A 19,796-nucleotide genomic window follows, 5' to 3' on the forward strand; every position below is an offset into this window, starting at 1 on the left:
AAGGTCGAACGAGGAACACTAGGGAACACGGACACCAGTGAAAGTACGGTAGTGCTTTGGTAGTTGGCTAGAATCTACCCAGTTAGCAAGACAAGATCCATACCAGAACCGTCTCGTAGAATTGAAGTAAAGTAATTAGTAAAATTTTTTACATCTTAAAAATAATCTTAAAATTGCAAATTAATAAAATATGAAAAACGAACAATTGTTCGGTATTTTGCTTATCCTGCTATTTCCAATGTTAAACAAGATAAAAATAGAAAAATTAAACGTCCACACTCGAAACAATCGAAAAGAAAGATATAGCGACTGGTTTTTAGTCTAGGTGAGCAGGGACATTTCCAAGTGGTGGGGATACGGAGGGCGAGTTAACAAGGCAAAACCTCGGTCAGTTAGCAAAGTGCAACTATATCCCACCCATGGTTGCTCGATCGGAACTCGTGCACGCGTGCAAGAGGAAGGGGTACAGGCGCGAGTATGGGTATCGGTACACCGAGTTACCCACGTTGCTAGGTAAGATCGCCGCGCGTAAAATCACACAGGACAAACCCCGACGGAATCTGGACCTAACGCCACGGAATACATATATACGAGTGACAGTGGCGGTGACTAAGGTATCGACAGTCACACTCGTCCTCCACAGTTCGACGATCGTCATACGGTGGTGCTTGTATCGCAGTTACTCGCGACTTAAATAGGATATCAAATTTTCGTATACGGAACGAAGGAACATTTCACTCGCTTCGATAAGCTTTTAATCGCGTTTCAGTGATTCATCTTCGTTCTGTAGCTCGGTTGAGTAAATTTCATGTTTAAGAAGTTGTGCTCTTCGGAAGATTAATCACTCGCGCGGCGAAACGTATTTTTTCGCGGCCAACGATACTTGTCAACGCTCGCACCACGCATGACTCGATGATTGCACATCGGCGTTTCCGCGATCCGTCTAACTTGCGAAGCGCATCCGCGGTTACCGGCACGTGTTTCACTGAACGGATAATCGTTTATCGTGTCGTAGTAATCCCGTTCCGCGAGGCTCGCGTAATGTCATAATTATGTGATTTGACTTCTGATCGAATATCAGCCCTCGCGAAAGGACTCGCGGTGTGGTTCAGATCGGTAAAAAGAAGAAAAAAGAGAAAAAAGAAAAAGAAAAGAAAGTGGTGATACGATTGTTTGAACGTGGTGAAGTGTTTTCGAATTGAATCTGTTACGGTGGCCAGCATCGCTATTTTAACATCTTCGAAAATGAAATTGATCTTTTCCTTATTAACGATCGTAAGTAGAAACATGATTTTATTATTTTTGTTATTAGAAAGAGTTAGATAGAGTTTCGTAAGTTTCTATGTCCGTGGTAATTCTAAATTGCAGATATGGTAATTATTGATTTTAGCCGGGGTTAATCAAGTATGCCTCGTATTAACATATAATCAAAATAAAAAATACAAACAGGATACTTGTGCGATATGGTTCGCTTGTTTATTCCAGTCGGTTTAGCGGATGCAGTGATGTAGAACAATCGAGTTCTAAACACACGAGCGTGTGTGCATGTGTCTCACGGTCGAGGCGGAACTTTTACTGTACGTGGTTTAAAGTCAACGTGGTTAGAAACGATAAGGATAACGAGTAACTTTCTAGCCTGCCGGTGAATGAAACGGTTCCGATATAAAGAATCGCCCTAAACCTCATTTCGCTGCAATACAAAACTTATCGCGTATGAGACGCGTTTGAAAAGTAATTACTAAACATGAAAAGCTTATGTATATAATTTAATACGTTTAAAAACTAAACTAAAGATAAATTCTCTGTGATGTAAAAATGTCTAATGTAAAAATCTCGGATTTCAAAAGTCGTCGTTACGCGTTTTTATCGATCGATCGAAGATGAAAGTAATTTCGAATCGAATATTTTACAAGTGAATACGCATTTTACGATCGCACACGTGACCATTCTGTGTCAGATATCGTAGCTAGCTCGGATCCGTAGAACGAGTTAGTTTCTTACACCGTGAAAGCCACGAGTGAAATGTAAAACTCAAGCCTGACGTGTATCGTAATATCTGGCGTAAGATTCTCTACGTTTTGTAAGATTGCGTCAGTTGAATTCAAGCTTTTTGTAATACCGGATGCACACTTCGGTGAAAATAAAGGAACGATTAAGTATATGTGTAAATGATCATAAAACGGCTATAATTGTGTAAACGCCTTATCATAGTATCACAGTATACAGGATGATTCATTTTTGTTGATCGAAATTAAAATTACTTTCAATGTATGATTCTTGATTACGAGAAAATTTCAATATCCTAACTTTATCGAAACTGTATGGATACCGTAATTTTATTACGATAATAATGTTTCAAACAGTAAGTACCATTTTCATTCATAACCTATAATTTAACTCACTTTTTTCCTTAGGGTTGCACATGTACGATATCCAAAAATTGCATTTCTTTTTCTTATAAGACATTTGTGTCCCAATTGTATTATCGTAGAAACGAAAGTTGCTTCGCGGTATATGAACTTTTAGGGTGATTCGGGGATAGATAAAAAGTGACACCAACCATGCCATGCGATGAGTCAATTGAAAGTGGCATAAGAAAGCTCTTAATTAACGTTCTATTAGGTTGGCAACTAAGTGATTGCGGATTTTGTCATTAGGTGGTAATGACAAAATCCGCAATCACTTAGTTGCCAACCCAATACTAGAATATTACATCAGGTTTAAATGCGTTCACTGATCGAAGCAAATAATTCGGATAACCTTAAAGTTTCCGGCTGCGGTTCTACAGCAATGAAAACAAACTCGCGAATAAGAACTTGATCTTTCTTTTTTTTTTCTTTGCGCAAACATGATAAATTATTTGAAGTCTGCACAATTGCGAACGCTAACGAGATAGATCGTTAATAATGTTTCCTTTTTCCTTTTTTTAGTTTTAATAAAAGCTAGGAGAGCGTAGATTTAATATTCCTTATATAGCGCCGCGAGCCAATGGAACCATTTCAGAGAAGCATGATTCACCGGGGTTCCGCAATAACCGAGTAGAAGATTTCTCCTAATAATCTTTATAGAAATTTTATACAAATAACGTTCTAGTTACGTTAGTATCTCGACGATCTTGTTTCATCAGTGGAAACGTTATTCTCATTAAATGGATAATATTGCAAATATTTTAACCACTATCGTTCTTCCCGCCGTATCTAAATCAAATCTATAGCGGAATCTAAATTAAGATTTTATGTATTTTGTAACATATTCGCGAACGCATTTTCATTCGTGCATATGGAATATCGACTAAATATTTCTTTGAATTGTACAATAAAGATGCTCTTCTAACTCATGACGGGCGATGTATTTGTTGCGATGAAAGAAGGTAAGCGTTTCGTACGCTCCAGTTCGTTGCACTTAGTCGCTGTTTTAATTGTCTCATCAAGGCCCTTTGAACGTTATTCTCGATTTGGTTTCAGGCATCTTTGGTGAACGCTCATGGCGAACCTTGCCTCGAGTACGGATGTCCAGGCCGACCACAATACGAACCTTTTGTACCCGCACCTCCGGGGCACACACCAAATTGCGCAAAGCCAGGACAAACGTTCTGTGAAAGTCTCGATCATTATCCTCGGTAAGAAGACGATTTCGTTTAATAAAAGAGGAAGTCTCAATTGCTAGATACGAGTTCTCTGTACGCAGGAAAACGTGATTTATATCCTAAGAAGCTTTCGATGAACGTTGAATACTTATTAGATATTAACCCTGCAAAGAATGTAGTTTGAGAAAACTAACGGATATAGTGTTATAAGTTTCATATTGAAGTATCATTATACATAAAGCCAATTAATATTTATTTTCTATAAAAAATTATGGACATGCATCCGATGTTGTTCATTTTCAATTCTTTCTCATTTTATTATATCGCTCGAAGGTTAAACGCCAAGGTTGAAGCCAATTATTAATATTTATTTTCTATAAAAAAAATTATGGATATGCATCCCACACTGAAAATGCAGAAAATCTGGAGAATAAACCGATAATCATTCACTGAAACGTTTATTTCCAATTCTTTCTCATTTTATTATATCGTTCGAAGGTTAAACGCTTACCTATTTCGCTGTTACTTTCAAACTACAGTAAATTTAAGGAATGGGATAATCATTCATGCTCTTCTTTCGTTAGTTGTTGAATAATTATCAAAGAGTAAGAGATGACGGTGATCATCATTTGAAAAGATTCTATCAATGACTATGTACCTATTGAATATAAATTACATCATCTGTAGGCATATGTGCATACATATATCTTAAAAGAGATGTTTTTAAAAAGATAATGATCAAGATGTACGGACATTCATCTTAAAACAGGGGTTTCTAAGAAATTAAAAAGGAACACAGCTATTGATAATTATTTCGCGTTAAAAATAATTCGCGAAGTGTATGCATCGGGCAACCTTCTTTCAGATGATAAACACATTCTTTCGTTCGTAACCATTAGATTTCGAAAATAATGAACAAATGGCATAACACAGATGCCGGATGGGTTTTTGCAAGACTCGCGAAAAAAAGCTGTCGTTGTAGTGTGCTACTTACGCGTACACTATGTTCGTGATATACCACATGGCAGATCTATGATGTCAGGCCTATAATCGTATTTGCATGATAATGCTGCCTCTTAACAGTTGCGCGAGTATTACACATTATCATTCCAAGGTATTGGTCATTTGTCGTTTATCCTTGGTCAATTAATCGCGCGGAACGATCGAAAAAATTGGATCATTCGCGACGCAGGAGAAGCGAGACTCGCTAAGAAGCTCGTCCGATTCCTTGAGTTTGCAAAAGGTCCTTGTGAGATATAAAATGAAGAGTTTCAATATGAATCAAAGTAACTGCAAAAATTAGATGACTTGATATACTTGACGACAGGCAACTCGATAAGAAACACGATAAGAAACTTGTGTCTTTCGAATCTTAGTTATCTAATTATATTTTTCTAGTTGTTTTTTACGATCTTAGTCTTTTCCTTTCTTTTTTTTCCTCTTTTTTTGAGAATAAGTCTGAGGATAGAAATAACTGGAAAAATAACGTGCACAACGGCGAATAAAATAATGAAGGACGCTGTGATACGCGAAACGGATTTCTAGGACAGCTAGTTTTTCCCGCAAGTGTGCATGAAATTGTTAGACTTTGAAATCATGTAAGACAGTATCGGATTATCGAGTGCCGAAAGAAAGAATTTCGAGGATGGATTGAGCTGTTTCCTCGAATTTCCAAAAGTCTCGCGTCTGCGGAATTTGTAAAAATATGGTTCACCGTCTCGTTATTAATATTCCCGGCGTGTCGGGCGTTACCGTTCCCGCATACGAATCAGCTGATCGTGCGTGGCGAGACGAATTTCAGGAAGGGAAAGTTCCAGGATAGTGAACTTGCTTAAAATTACCCCGACGATATCCTGGAGATCGTCGCGTTCTTGCGTCATCTGACTTCTATTCCGCTCGTGTTCCATCGTAAACAGTTTAGTCGATACAGGAAGTGTGACGAAGAAGAGCTTCGCTAAAGAAATATAGAAGATTTATTACAATAATCGATAGGATTATTTTATATCTTGTATCTTCATTAAACGTGTCAACTAGCAGTATCCTTTTATTATTTATATCATTTCTTTCGATTATTTCTGCTTTTAAATTCCTCGTTAGTAGATAAAAACGTCATTGGTAAACGAGGAAGAAGGAGATTGCAAAAGCTAACTAGAAAAGTAACTAACCAGGTAGAATAACAGAAAGCAGCATCGTATTATATACAATTCATTCGTTCATATCATTTTCACGATCTTTCCTCTTTTTTGCGCCGGAGCCAGATCGATTCGAAAGCGACAAACGATTACGTAAAAACCGACGTCTTTCCGATACGTTTTATTTCTCGATCAGCGTAGCGTGACCGTGGCCTTGACGCGGTCATGCCCTGCTAGATAATTATCGGAACCGTTACGGATCGAATTGATACTAGGAGCGATTCGAAGTTCCACCTATGCGTTGTGAGGTTGTCCGTGGAACGTAACAGATTTATCGACGAGAACGATCGTTGCTAGTCATCGCTATGGATTTCCATACAGTGCTGTGGATACTATGTTCGTCACGATGCTTCCATTTCCGTGCTCCTGCTTCTGTTCGTACTTTCAGAAATTAATTTATCGTACGCTGAGAATATCGATCGACAATGAACGATTAGAGAATTTATTTTTCCTATGGAGATAGAAGTGTCAAATAACTGTCATAGAATAACGAAAACGCGTGTTGATAGCATTGACAAGTGTTAACCAACTTGAACAAATCGAAGATGCTTGTTACGACGTGAAAGGAATCCTATACGCTTCAGACTCGTTTCAGCACACATGCAAAATACGTATTCAACGAACAGCGGTTACTTTGAATACTTTCTATTGAAACTACATTGTGTAATTTACAGAATTTCTATAGATATTAGGTAATTGTTAAATTAGAAAGTCGCGTGTTTCTTAAACGACTTCAATGTATATGTTACACGAATATTAAAGAGGTTTTCCGTCTCTTGTAATTGATATCGTAATTGCTATACAATTTTTCGTCTTCGTCGTTTCATTCATCATCTTTGATCGATACCGCTTCTAGATAACGCGATCGTGTCAATACAAGCACGATGCACTGTCTCATAAATCTGGATAAATGAACGCGATCAATTACAGCAAATTGGTATTTACGTGCGCTCACTAGAGATTACGGAAGATTTAAGGAAACGATGATTGCTGGTGTTTATCGTTGATGAACGAGTTCTCGACGGCGCGACGCGACGGCGGCGTGCCGCTGCAATTGTGTGCAGACGCGTGGTAATGCGGCCTGCATAACAGGAAATGTTAATACCTCGCATTGTCCGCTATTTCCCGCCAATTCTCGCGGATTTTCATCCAGTTCAGATTTTCCCCGCAACACATTTATCGACTCAAGAACTACTCTCCTAACTGCTGCAATGACACGCTAATAAAAAGTTTCTTCGTATTTTTTATAAAAAAAAAGGTTTAGATATACATACGCATCTTTATAACATTATGAAAGTCGAACGACTTTGTTACTCGATGTAATATGATTGAGGAAAATACAGTATGGAATAACAGAAAGGATAACAGAATAACTAAAAATATAATATATATAGAAGATATAAAAAGACATAATACAAAAGACAAAAATAAAAAGCTATGAATATAAAAAAATAAAAAATCGTAACATTTTTTTACCATCTCCCTTGTCAAACGACAATTCGAAGAAGACGGATGGACGACATGGAAGAAACGTTCGAAACTACGTTGGTCAAATACAACGATGGTATCGAGATTGTAAGTTAAAACGTTGTCTTGGGATTCGAGGTCAATCCCTGTCTCTCCCCATTTCCGTCGTCTATTGACGAATCGCACACGTTCGAAAGTTGGCCGGGCTCGTGGAAGCACCACGACACTGATCGAGATGCAGCCCGCGAGAAAACAGCTTTTAGGCGTGGACCATGAATTAAACATAGGGACATATCTTCTAGCCGGTGTCTTTCACCGGTAGAGAAAGTTCCAAGATTCGCGGGCCTTCGACCACGCACGAAATTCATGCGCGTGTTTGCATGGACATTTCACGCGGCATTATGGGTCACTGGACTCTTTCAATTCGTTTATATTTTACTTATCTTATGACGTGATAATGATTTAAGTATACATCGAAATCTTTTCTTTTCTCCCGTTTCTTCTCTGCAATTGAATACTTTAAAATTTACCGACTAACTTATTTTAAGAACCGTGAAGTATCGAACTATGTTTATCGTTTTCTTTCGTTCTTCTCTTTTCTTTTTCTTTCTTTTTTTTTTTTTTTGTCTTTTATAGGCTTTTGAAAGTTTCGAGAGACGTTAATGTATGTAATCTTTTTCTGAAGTTTCTCTTTGAAAAATAGAAATTAAAATTTTACACTTTTTTTTTTTTTTTTTAAAGAAGAATGAGAATGGTAGAGGAAGATATGAAGGAATATAATTATCCAATTTTCTAATTTCGCTCGAAAACAGTTGCGAGATATAGGAAGAACGACCACAGGTCGTGGAACCCGGTTTCCGCGAATTCATGAATAATCCATGAGATAAATAACCAATTTTTTATTCATTTATGAAACGATTCTATTAAAAGTTAGGTCAAGAAATCATACGCGACACTTAGTACCGCGACACGGGTCAAAGATCATTTCGAAGATGCAATTGAAAACCTATGCTTTTGCATTCTCTCTTTTTTATTAATACTTTGTCTTTCTTTGATTTCTATTACAGACAGTTAATTAAATTTCTTGTGGACAAATGCAGCTTCGACTTCAGTTCTGCATTAAAGGACGAGTCCAAAGAGGACTTCAGTGATTACAGGTATATACCTCTGTATTCATTATATCCATTTATAGATCACAAATTATCCAAGCTTTTTGTAATAACGCATATTGCGTTATCGTTAAAAAAAGAATACAGGTTATCCTAGGTTTTTCATGTCAAGAAAAAGATGCTATAATAACATAAATCGTCCATAAAAAGTTTATAACGCAATTTTATAATGTATTTATTGAGACGAAAGAAAATCAATAAGAAAATCGTAATGAGGTAAGTTAAAGTTAAAACGTAAATTAAAATGTAATAATTATAATGCTGATAATAATACATATATACATAAAATAATAACTAATTATAATATGATATATAATTATAAAATTAAACTAAATATCACCATCGTTCCTAAACTATATTAAACGAGGAATGGATCAAAGACATAGTGCTTCTGTTCAAGGTCGGTACCGGATTACTCCGAGGGATATGATTATCAGGCGCACGGGGAGGGTCAGTTTCACTCGTTACCATTCTTGCCATCGCCTCAGTATCCCGTTCGAGGGCAGCCGCCGCTCATTTACGGGACCCCGACGAACGACACTCAGCAGAATGGGTAATTTCGATGCTAATTTTGCGCCTACCAAATTGTCAACTAAATTGTCCGTTTTTCGTTGGACGAGTAACTCGTGCTCTTGTTTATAGCTACAGGTACATGACACCAGCCCAAGGGAATCCGTTTTTACGCGAGGAACCGGCGCCCGCCAAGTTTCATCCTACAGAGCAAAGAGTCACGTCGGATCGTTCTTTTTACGCTCAACCACAGACTTTGAACTTTGGACAGGGTCAAGCGTGGTGGTCAAACAGGTGATCATGCTTAATATTGAATTTTTCGATTGTAATGATATTGATCAAATTGTAGTACTGTAAATTTTGATATAAATTCATACTGGTATAATTGTATATATATATATATTTATATTTATTCAGATACGCTAGAAGCAGTAAAATTGCGCCACGTACGTCCTACGAAAATCCGTTATTGAAATACAGCAAATTGAGCAAGACGCGTAACAAGAGGCAGTCCAATCTCGATGCAATTCCACTTTGCCCAACGGAGACACAATATATCACTCCGAGAGCGGCTCTGAACAACCAAGGAAACTGGATGTACGTGGTGAATCTTCAAGAGAACGACCGGAAATATTCGCAGGTAGTGAAGAGTGAGAAATGCACGTGAGTAGATTTATTTATAATTTTCTTAGCTGCGTCAGTTCGAATCCGAAAATTTAAATGCCTATTGAGATATGAAAATTTAAATTGGAATTAAAAAGCAGACACAATAGTATATTTCATTGGGATTCAATAAAATTCTATGATAATTCAAATTATACTTTGATTTTCCTTAGGATGGATGTTTGCAACGGTATCTGTTCCGTTCCTGCGGGATACACCAGTAGATGTCAGCAACAGTATGTCCAAAAGCGATTGGTGGCATTGGAAGGAAGCGGAAACCAGTTGTACACCGACGTTTTCTGGTTCCCCCATGGCTGCGCCTGTGAAATTATAGCAAACTATTGAAAACACGAATGAATCACGAAGTCTGAAGAAATTTTACTTATGGACAAATTCAAATTGTATATCCTTGTCAGCAAAAAACGCAGTATTACGAAAGTCTTCGTGAATGAATTTTTGGGACAAATTATTTTGTCATACTTTGGTATTGAAAAGCAAAAGAATATCGGACCGCCATGATAGCCAATGGATGAAGAAATGAAGAAAGAACTTCTCGAAGTGCGTGATTTATGGATTCGTACGTGTATAAATAATTGAATAATCAAGGATTTCGTAGGAGAATTCTTAAAGGAGATCGAAGGAGCTTCAGTTTATATAAAAAGGAAAATGAACTTAAAATATTAATTCTACGTATTACTTAGTTACATGACCTTTATATTTTCTACATTTTTAATTTTATTTCAGTCGTTTTATTTGAGATAATATTAATACGAGTAATTTAGTAGCACTTAAGTAGTTCGGATATTTATAAATCTTCACGAGATATCTTTTGCGAATTTTTCTGTAGTTGGTAATATAGATGAACACGTGTATACATAAATTAATCGATACTCATCGCGATTTTATAATAAGGGGGAATAAATCTGAAGAATTAATTAAAACATATAAAAACGATGCGAGAATAAAAAAACGTTTCTACGTTATAATGAAACGGGATAATGCTTTGATTCGTCGACAGGTGTCGCTACTTGTCTCGAAATTCAAATTATTACTCAAAGCGCCTGAAGTACGAACTTCACGAAGTCGTACCTGTTACGCGCTATTAATTCACCTTTACTTTGTATCGCCATCATCGATAATTAATGCAGTCTCTGCTATATCTCGTACGGCAAAATGACTTGACTTATTCATCAGTTCATGGGCCATCGATCGTCGCTTGAAACAAACTCCTGGAAACTGGTCTTAAAGTGCAGCACGCGTTGCTACTTCAAGGCCAACATTTACACATAATACGACATCCTCGCAGATATTTAGAAAAAATCGGTAGGAAAAAAAAGAATATTTCTATCGTTAAATTTCGCAAGATCCTTTTCTGTGAAAATAATCAGGTTCGTGGTCGATCGAGGAACGAAAAGTCTCGCTTCTGCTTCGATAGAGACGAAGCGAAATCCGATCCAAACTCCCAATTTACACGCGATAAACGTCATTGGACTAGCGAATATCGCGCGGAAAGCGATTCACGGCCGATCGTAACAGTTTATCAAGGACAGAGGGCGATATAGGTTAAGCCGTGTGGATCGTTGTAAAACGCGGATGCGACCTCGCAGCCATGAAATAAAAGTATCTCGACTCGCGTCGACCGCGATAAAAAGGACTAAAAGGAGAAGGACAGGGGCGGCGGGAGATGTCGGGGGTGGAAATGGCGCTTGAGTGGCAGGGAGCGGGGAAATAACTGCCAGGAGGTCAGACACGCGCAGGATGCGCGGAATTTTCTCGCTGCGAGGCCACGCACACCCTTCGTTCTACGCGGCTTTTTTACGATCGTTCGACTTTTCAACCCTCAGCGGTGCCACGGTTCCGTTCCTTCGATTTCCGCAACGTGGTCCTACCAAGGTCGGGAAATTTCTCTTAATTCAGAAATTACGAGTTTTATTTCATGTAAAAGAAAATTCCGATCACGAAGAAGAATAGAAATGAAGGTTTGACGAAAAGTTTTAGAAAATCATTCGAGAATAATTGATCAATAAAAATGAGAATTGATTCATTTGCGAAACGTAAAAAATTGTATGTTAGATCGAGTATCAATGAGTGACACACGCGGTTGAAGTATTTTTCAGGATACACGAGCCTCGCGCTTACCGTCCGTTTCGCCGAATCATAATAGCGATCGTCAAAAAATCGAAGAGTCATAGTCGAAATTAAGAAATACTTCAACCCAGTGCGAGGCAAAATGAAAAATTCTTTCGTTCGATTTATATAGAAGATATTCATCTACCTTACGCAAATAGCATCTAAAATTCGGCTCGTCGATTCAAACAATTTTTTAGCAAAGCAGTAAACAATATTGATGGCAACGCTTCGTATTCAAAAAGAAAATAGTAGAAAGAATCAGAGGAACTAAATATGCGATTTTCCGCGATAGATTAAAAATTCTTCGAAACGATTACTAGAGGCATGAAAGCTTGTACATCCTTTAACACGGCGGCGCGCAGTATCGCGCTAGAGCTAGGCTACGCCCATGGATGGCGCGTACTCTTCCGCAAGAATCTCAGCTTCCGGCTGGTCGCGAAGGCAGCAGGAAAAATTGAAAGCTTCTCCCTCTCCCCTTCCCTTTCTCCCTCGGTGGCAGTGTCCTCGGGGTGCGGCGGTACGCGTACGCGTATACGCATATACAACCGCGTAAGTGCATGCTATAGATTTCGTTCCACTCTCTGCGAAACCGTGTACTTGTGCGTGCTGCTCCTGTATGCCGTATTCACTCTCGAGGCCTGCTGGTCCCCTTTCATCCCCTTGGCCACCCTCGCCTGGCCAACCTGCGCCGGAGAGAGAGAAAGCAGAAAAAAGGGGTGAATTTCTAGGCACGTAAGCGCTCGTGCAACGCACCTAACATCCACTATCCGCGTGCACTTGTGCTCTACGCGCTTCCTACCCTCGGTGCCTGCAACTAGCGATGGCCTCAAGACGCTTCGGATCCCTCGCGATGTGCCAGCCGAGTTCGCAACTCGAGAGTTCGATGCCGGAGAAACATTCTCGTCGAGTTGCTTGTTTACTGATTTTCAGAGATCCAACCTATTTTGGAAATGTATCGTTTCGAGAATTTTTATCGAAGTGTTTGGAAACGTCGTAGAAAACACTCACTTACATTCGAAACCGAGCGCTTTCACGTAACGAGATAGTAAAGAAAACTCCGTTTAATTTCTTTTAATCTTTTCGTCTAAATTTCTCAAACGATTGCAAAGAGGCTTTATACGTCGTTAAAACAACTTCATCCTTTACCTTCCAACTGAAGCTATTTGGCTTATTTTACTTTCCGAAAATATTGTAAAAAATCTCTACGTCCTCCTCAAAACTTTCATACCTCCGGTTATTCGAATATCACGAAAATTTCAACTGCCTAATTATACAAAAGCTATTTATGCAAAATCTCATACGTTCCCTAATAACATCTATATCCATTAGCTACCCCTACTGTGTCCTTCCAATTACCGCAAACCCTAAAGTTCCCAAAATTCTTCCAAATCTAAGAGTAAAATTGAGAGGGAAGGGAACAAGCGTGGCTAGCCATCGGGTTGCACTATCGTCGTCGGGGCAGCCCTCGCCGAGCCACCCCCGTCCGCCCCTTTGGTAATCCAGAAGCGCGTACAGAGGGAGGTACACGCACACGAGGTGGATGGCAACGCGGGCACCGAGGCTACTTGAAGGGATTCCATTTATATGCGCGCACGCACCCCGCGTGGAAGGGCGCGCGCTTCCGCGCACGCAGCTCCGAAGGGCGAACGGAGCGGCCGACCGGGAACGGAGCAGGACAGACCAATGGGGGCTGAAATCGCCTGCTGGAGGAAAGTATATATTACATTCACCCTCTCTTTCTCTCCCTTTCCTTTTTCCTCTGTTCACGGTGGTAATAGGCCAACTGTATATCGGCGCACGCAATTATCCTGCGCGCTGCTGCGCGACTCTCCGCTGCCCCAGTGAAACCCGTTTTTCTTAATTTTTCATATTAATTTCGTTCGGTTTGATTTTAGTCAAGACCGTCTGAAGAACTTTGGTAGAAATTGGATTTTTTGTTCAGTTAAATTTTCTTCAGAATCGTTGGAAGAACTTAAAACGATTGTTTCTATCATTGGAAAGTGAAGTTCGTATTTGGTGGAGAACGAAATTAGTTGTACTTAAGAATGACTTTTGTTGGATGCTGTAAAATAGTTAACCTTTGGGAATGAAGGTTTGTTGACTTTTGAGGGTGGAATGGTTAAGATAGGGGGGAAGGTGAGAAATGGTGTTGGACACCTGTTTTGACGGTCCTTTTGGGCTTATGGTTAGAGGGTAGGTAGCTATAGGTCCTTTCCCTGCGGGGGCCATTGGAATAGGGCTTTTGTGTTTCTGTTTGTTTATCGTTCTTCGAGAATAAAGCGGCAAACATTAATCGATACAAACAAAAACATTATCTACAATCCGATTGTTATTATTAATTATATTATTTACATATAATTTAATTATATACATAAATTATATACATATATATATATATATATTTTTTTTTGTCTAATATTTTACTATTATAAATTATGGTCTGCGCATGGAATATTTTATTTTTACACCGAAATAGGAATTATTTTCCACTTCTTCTGTTTTTCCTTCCCCAAAATGAATTCATAATTTAATTTAATAATTTTAATTTCGCCTAAAAGATTCTGTTCCCGTGTACGCCGTTTACAACGAATTACAAAATGTTCAATTGTTCTGCGCTTCTACTTCCATCGTTAATCCTCAATTTCCCTGTTCTACTTTTTTCCTCTTTGTCGTTTGCTCGTTGCCACGCAATCAGAGGAAAAGGAGGGCGAGCAAGACAGTTTCACAGCGCGGCTCGATTTTTATCCTTCCTCCTTTCCTTTTCCTCCGGGCTCGATTATACCGCAACGTCGCGATGAAAGTAAGACGTACAGTTATTTCCAGCAGCGGACAAAGGTATAAACTGCACTGCATCAAACTCTATGCGATGCCGGAAATTCTATCCGACGATTTTTATAGCCGAACATCCGGTGAACTCGTTACACTCAACTTTTGTCGAACGCTTTTCACCGATTCGAAAATAACAAATCCTCGCCGTCAAAATAAATTTCCTGTGATCTAGAAAATTTATTACTTCAAGGAAAGACAAAATGTTAAGAAATTACAAACTGTGTCTCGATTTACATCCTGATATTACGAAATTTATTAGCAAATGGAATGAATACGAGCACAATTTGATTTAGACGTAAAAGATACGTTTCTCTAATCGGAAATATTAAATTTTATCTTGCAAATTATTTTTCATATTATCGTCTGCTTTTAATTACAATATCAACAGAGCATCGAAATCATCTTTTTATAGGATACTCCGTCTCTTAAACCAAGTTTCAACCAAGATACCACGGGAGAATTTACAGTTAATCAAACCTGTAAGAACTCTGGCTCACCCTCGCATCCGCCTACGCTCGCTTTAAACCTTCTGGATCGAAGCGCCAACCAAGCGCTCTTCCGACGCGTTCAGGATCCGTCAAGCTCTCGATTCTTTCCCTCTAATAACAATTTTCGATAAGAAACGAGAAAACGTTCCACCAACGCATCCGATATCCACCAAGTTCTCCACCTTTTCCTCGAATAACAACGTTCGATGCTATTACCTTAGATATTTCACAAGATCTTAAGAAGATCGATACGGACAAGAAAAGAAACGACAAGAATATCAATCAATCGTTTTCCCAACGTATTCAATATCCACAAAGTTCTCCATTTTTTCTCCCATTGAAAATTCTCAATACTGTTACTTATCGCAAAATCTTAAAAATAAATGACCAGATGGAAGAAGGATGAAAATACTTGCTGGGTTTCCGTGGTTGAACGTTGAACGCAAGTCGACGGGTCGTCCCTTTCTGATTCGTGGCTTTCTTTCGTTCGCTCTTATCACCTATCCCCGTTGATCGGCTGGAGCGGAACGAAGCGGACGATACGGCCCCGGTCCAGCGACGTTCAGCGTCGGGATAAAGTCACGAGCAGTAATTATGAACGATAGCTGGGGAGAGAGAGGATATAATTGTGATTGATGGAGAGACGAGGGGGAAGGGGCAGGGTGGGGCAGAGGGGGTGACTTCCTTTTAATCTCGAACCTCTAACCCTTTCGTTCGCCCATTGCCGCTTCTGCCAGCGCGTCGACGCGCGGCCTTTATTACCTTCAACCGGATTTTTCCGGAAACGGAATTCGTACTCACCTCCCCTTTACCTCCTACTCGAGGGGGAGATCGATTTCAATCGATTTCGAACGATTTTCATTGTGGCGTTTTGTAATTACTAACGACGAACGATATTTTATTCTAATTATATCGTTGGTTACTTTATACTTGTATGGATTCAGTTAATGATATAGAATAGTTTATAATAAGGAAGTTTAGAGGAGGAAATAACACTTTCAAAGTAGTTTTCGGCCTCATAAACTAAGATCTATAAAACTTCTAAGTATACCAGTATAGAGGATGACTAATCCATCGGATTGTCACTCTCGTTTATTACGATCACTAACGATCGTGACACTGGTCGTAATTTATGCTTACATTTCCAAGAATTCTTCTATGAGTATGAATGGAAACACGAGTGTTTGTACGGATCATCTAATGCCGTTGTAAATCCAGATACATTATACATATTCGAGTCATCAATGAAACATAGATAAACGTAGATGCTGTATTTTATACATAAAATATTCATAAGTGCGTAATACCCGTTCTGCTTGTTCCTCTCATCTCGATAGAGAAACGCGCGTTACATAAAAATTTCACAGAAGCACACTAGCAATGTGTCTCGTTTGCGTCTAGATCTCACGTGGGTCAGAAATTTCGTCATTTTACATACCTATACAGGCAGCTTGATCACAGAGTTTCGGCAGACGTTGGTTAATATTTAATTTGACCCACTTCCGCTTGCCTGACACTGGTGCACAATGTCCTAAGCGCGTGGTCAGATAGGTCAAGTTTACGAGATACCCCAATTCTCCATAAACCCTTTCCGCTTAGCCGAAACATCCCGCGGTCTTGTGTTTTGCTTTAGGTAGGGTCCTCCCGCCTCTTGTTCCTCACCTCCGACGTTCGCCCTCCGACACAGACCCTTCCGTTGCATGCCATTTCGGTCTCACCCCGTGAACATCGTCTGCACCCAGCGTTTCGACGACCGTCCCGCCTGCTCTCGACCCTTCTAATCCTCTCACGATATCGTTCGCATGGACATAAGAAAGAAAAGCGATGCAGTTCCGTATTTTGCGAACTGTGATTTGATTTGTCAAAAACCTGCTCGATGAATTCTTTATTCCTACGTTATACGTTTCTATGAGCTTCCTACAGAACTTTACACGAAACGATCTACATCCTCCCGCTTCATCTCTTGTTACGCGTTACTTCTATCCACTTATTCCAATTCCATTCTAAATCCAATCTCTTTGACATCACACACATCTCTTACGGTATCCAGAAACATCTCTTTCATCCTTACTCTTCTTAAAAATCCAACCCGCACGAATGTCTTAGAATTCATTCTAAAGGAACCGATTTAAATTCGAAAAGCTTGAAATTTCGAAAAAGTTCTCACTACTCTACGCTTATCTGGTTTCTGAAAATTCAAATGCAAGATATTCTATCATAAAAATTGAAACTTAAACGGAACTTGGTTACCGTATCATTGTAAAATACAAACTATCGATGCTCTTGTAAAAGCGAATTTCTACTAAAATTCACGGATCCCGGATGGAGTATCCCAGCACCCGGAAGCTAAGCATGCCCCTGCCCTCTGTTTCTCTCTCTCTCCCTCTCCGGTTTTTTCCTCGGCCGCGTGGAGGTGTACGCTCGGCAATATATATAGAGTACGTACACAAGTGCCACGTGCTCGTTGCCGCTCGAAGTTTGCGGGACATCGATCGTTGCCTCGGCCCGCCGCGCCGCGCCATGTACACGCGGTCCTATGCGACTTTCCTCGTGGCCCGTAGGATAGCCTCTTGTGTGTGCGTGCTCCGTACGCTTGCGCCTCTGTGCTTACGCACGTGCACGCCTACACCTAACTAAGCTTACGCACCCTGACGGTGTGTGAGTGCCCATCGTTGCGCCGTTTCACGCGTGCAGAAAAGGGTGGATTTTTTCTTTTTTATTTATAGAATGCTCTGGCCGAGCTATGTGTCAAGGCAGAGTCCTGACTGTAGACCTAGATTCTTGATTTTGTATTTGCAAGTAAATGTTCGTTGTTATCGAGTACGGTTTTATTTAGATCGGATCACGAGATACGTAAGTGTTCAGTGTCCTCGTTTCAAGGAAATTAAAGTTAATTGTAGGTATGTAAATTAATTGCGGCAAGTAAAGCCGCGAATGTTAGATTGTTTTCTCGAACGATCGTTGATTGTGGGATGGATAGTGTCGTGATTTTTCTTTCCTAAGAAATGTAACATTCCGATATTCCCGGTTTTAAGAAATTATCATGTCCGTGAAAATGAACAATTCTAAGCTAAGTTGCGAATGCGTAGGTAATTTCTTTTTTCAAGTGATTGCTTCTCGTATGAAATTTAAGTAAAGGCTCTTATATCAAAGACAAATTTCCTTAAGAAGTTTTGGGATATGATTGCTAAAAAATTCGCGTAGGTAGTTGATTGTTTAAGTTGAGCCATATATCTCGGGGGTTGTTTTAGTTAAAATACATAAATTCCCCGAAAATGTCCTTTTAGAGACGAAGTATGATCGTAGGTAGGAAGTGGCAGGATGTAGCGTGTGTGTAAACGTACATCGTTATATGTGTATTCTTCTTATATGCATTTGATTGCTCGACAAAGGAAAAGTCGTAATACCAAGTGATTTTTAAAGTATATTTAACAGCGTATGTGACTGTAGAAAAATTCAATATCGATTCCTGTCTACTTTTTATACCTTACTTATTCAAATACTTACCTTGTACTGGAAGATCATTTTACCATAAAAATTACTAGAATTTCTAAAAAAAAACCAAAGTAAATGGTTCGTAACAGAGACTGTTCTAACGTTTGATTTACAAGATTCCCTGGCAAATTTACAAATTATAAGTTACCCAATTATCCTACTTAAGGAAGACCGACGAAGTCAAAGAAAACGTGTCTATAACCAACGACTTGCCACTAGTCAATTCGCCGATATTATTACGTGCTTATATAGTAAATTATCGTGCAACGACGTGCTGATATCTCAATAACAAGCGCGAAACCTTCGTTCCATGTCAGAACCACATCAAGTTACAACAACCAAGGTACCAACCTCCCATTTCTGCTTTCCCCTCCAAAATCCCAGTCCTTTAAATCTTCATCTAAAAATTTCCAAGAAATGCTCCCCGACTTTAGATGTTCCGAGACATCCATCAAACTCGATATGACAAGAGCGATATGAAAATGTTACAAAACGGGAGAAGCAATAATCTGGTACTTGGGTAAAAAATGTCAGCCGTGGTGAGATTCGATTCGCGAAACGCAGATTGCGAGTTCTCGCAGCTTCCGCCAGCTCCTAGAGGCTCGAGTGTGTTTCCGAAAACCTCAACCTGGATCCTTACGCACATAAAGCGGCGGTAGGTAGCACGACGCGACTCGTGCCCCTCGCGTACGAACTCACATGCACGCACGCACACATGGCCGCTCGTGTACACCCCTGACGGTGCGGTGGTTGAGCGCGAGCGCACCAGGGGCCAGCGGGGCTACGCGAGCACGCACTTACGCACGATCGAGGCGGATCGTTCGTTCGCTGTGCGTGGCGCGCACCGTTACCATGACGACCGGTGCCAGTGCCACGCATTGATCGCAGACTCCCGCTCGACGGTGCGTCGAGTCGAGTGCGTAGAGACGAACCTCCTGACGGAGAAGAAGGGACGTAGGTAGGCGCGCGCGCGCGCACGCACGAACGCACGCACGAAAGAGATACGCGCTTGGGGATGATGTATGTGCGCGACTCGCCTAGCTGGCTGGCTACTGTACAAACCGACTTTTGCCTCCTCCTCGTTTTCTATCTATTTCGTTACAGCCTCCTCTCTTTTCAGTGCTTTCGCTTAACCCGTATTGGGCAACGAAAATTTTCACGCCTGTTTCGTGATCAATGTACTACAGCTAAACTGCGTTACTGTACGTAACATTTTGAAATTTTATTAGCACTGTATCGAGACTCGATTTATCAGGGTCGTATCGGT

The 19,796-nt window shown here is 39.9% G+C and overlaps 1 protein-coding gene and 1 long non-coding RNA gene across 3 annotated transcripts; one reads left to right on the top strand and one right to left on the bottom strand.

Annotated features, from left to right (window-relative positions):
• Nucleotides 1-519: 519 nt before the first annotated feature.
• On the top strand, nucleotides 520-10,374 carry LOC100652321 (protein spaetzle 5). 2 transcript variants are annotated; one of them, XM_003399482.4, is made up of 7 exons: nucleotides 520-1,275; nucleotides 3,465-3,619; nucleotides 8,313-8,402; nucleotides 8,815-8,967; nucleotides 9,057-9,218; nucleotides 9,342-9,587; nucleotides 9,761-10,374. In XM_003399482.4, exons 1-7 carry the CDS (start codon nucleotides 1,246-1,248, stop codon nucleotides 9,930-9,932), a joined length of 1,008 nt encoding a protein of 335 aa, XP_003399530.1. In that variant the 5' UTR covers nucleotides 520-1,245; the 3' UTR covers nucleotides 9,933-10,374. The 2 variants fall into 2 exon arrangements, with proteins under 2 accessions (XP_003399530.1, XP_012169991.1); XM_012314601.3 differs by lacking the exon at nucleotides 520-1,275 and adding an exon at nucleotides 1,545-2,362.
• Nucleotides 10,375-12,311: 1,937 nt separating this feature from the next.
• On the bottom strand, nucleotides 12,312-19,418 carry LOC125386140. The gene is made up of 3 exons (XR_007226024.1): nucleotides 15,447-19,418; nucleotides 12,471-12,656; nucleotides 12,312-12,400 (listed from the first exon to the last, which is right to left on the bottom strand). It is a non-coding gene; the product is annotated as an uncharacterized LOC125386140 (long non-coding RNA).
• Between the last annotated feature and the right edge of the window lie 378 nt (nucleotides 19,419-19,796).

The sequence above is a fragment of the Bombus terrestris genome, chromosome 12, assembly GCF_910591885.1.
Source record: "Bombus terrestris chromosome 12, iyBomTerr1.2, whole genome shotgun sequence".
In the NCBI taxonomy this organism is placed as follows: Eukaryota; Metazoa; Arthropoda; class Insecta; order Hymenoptera; family Apidae; genus Bombus; species Bombus terrestris.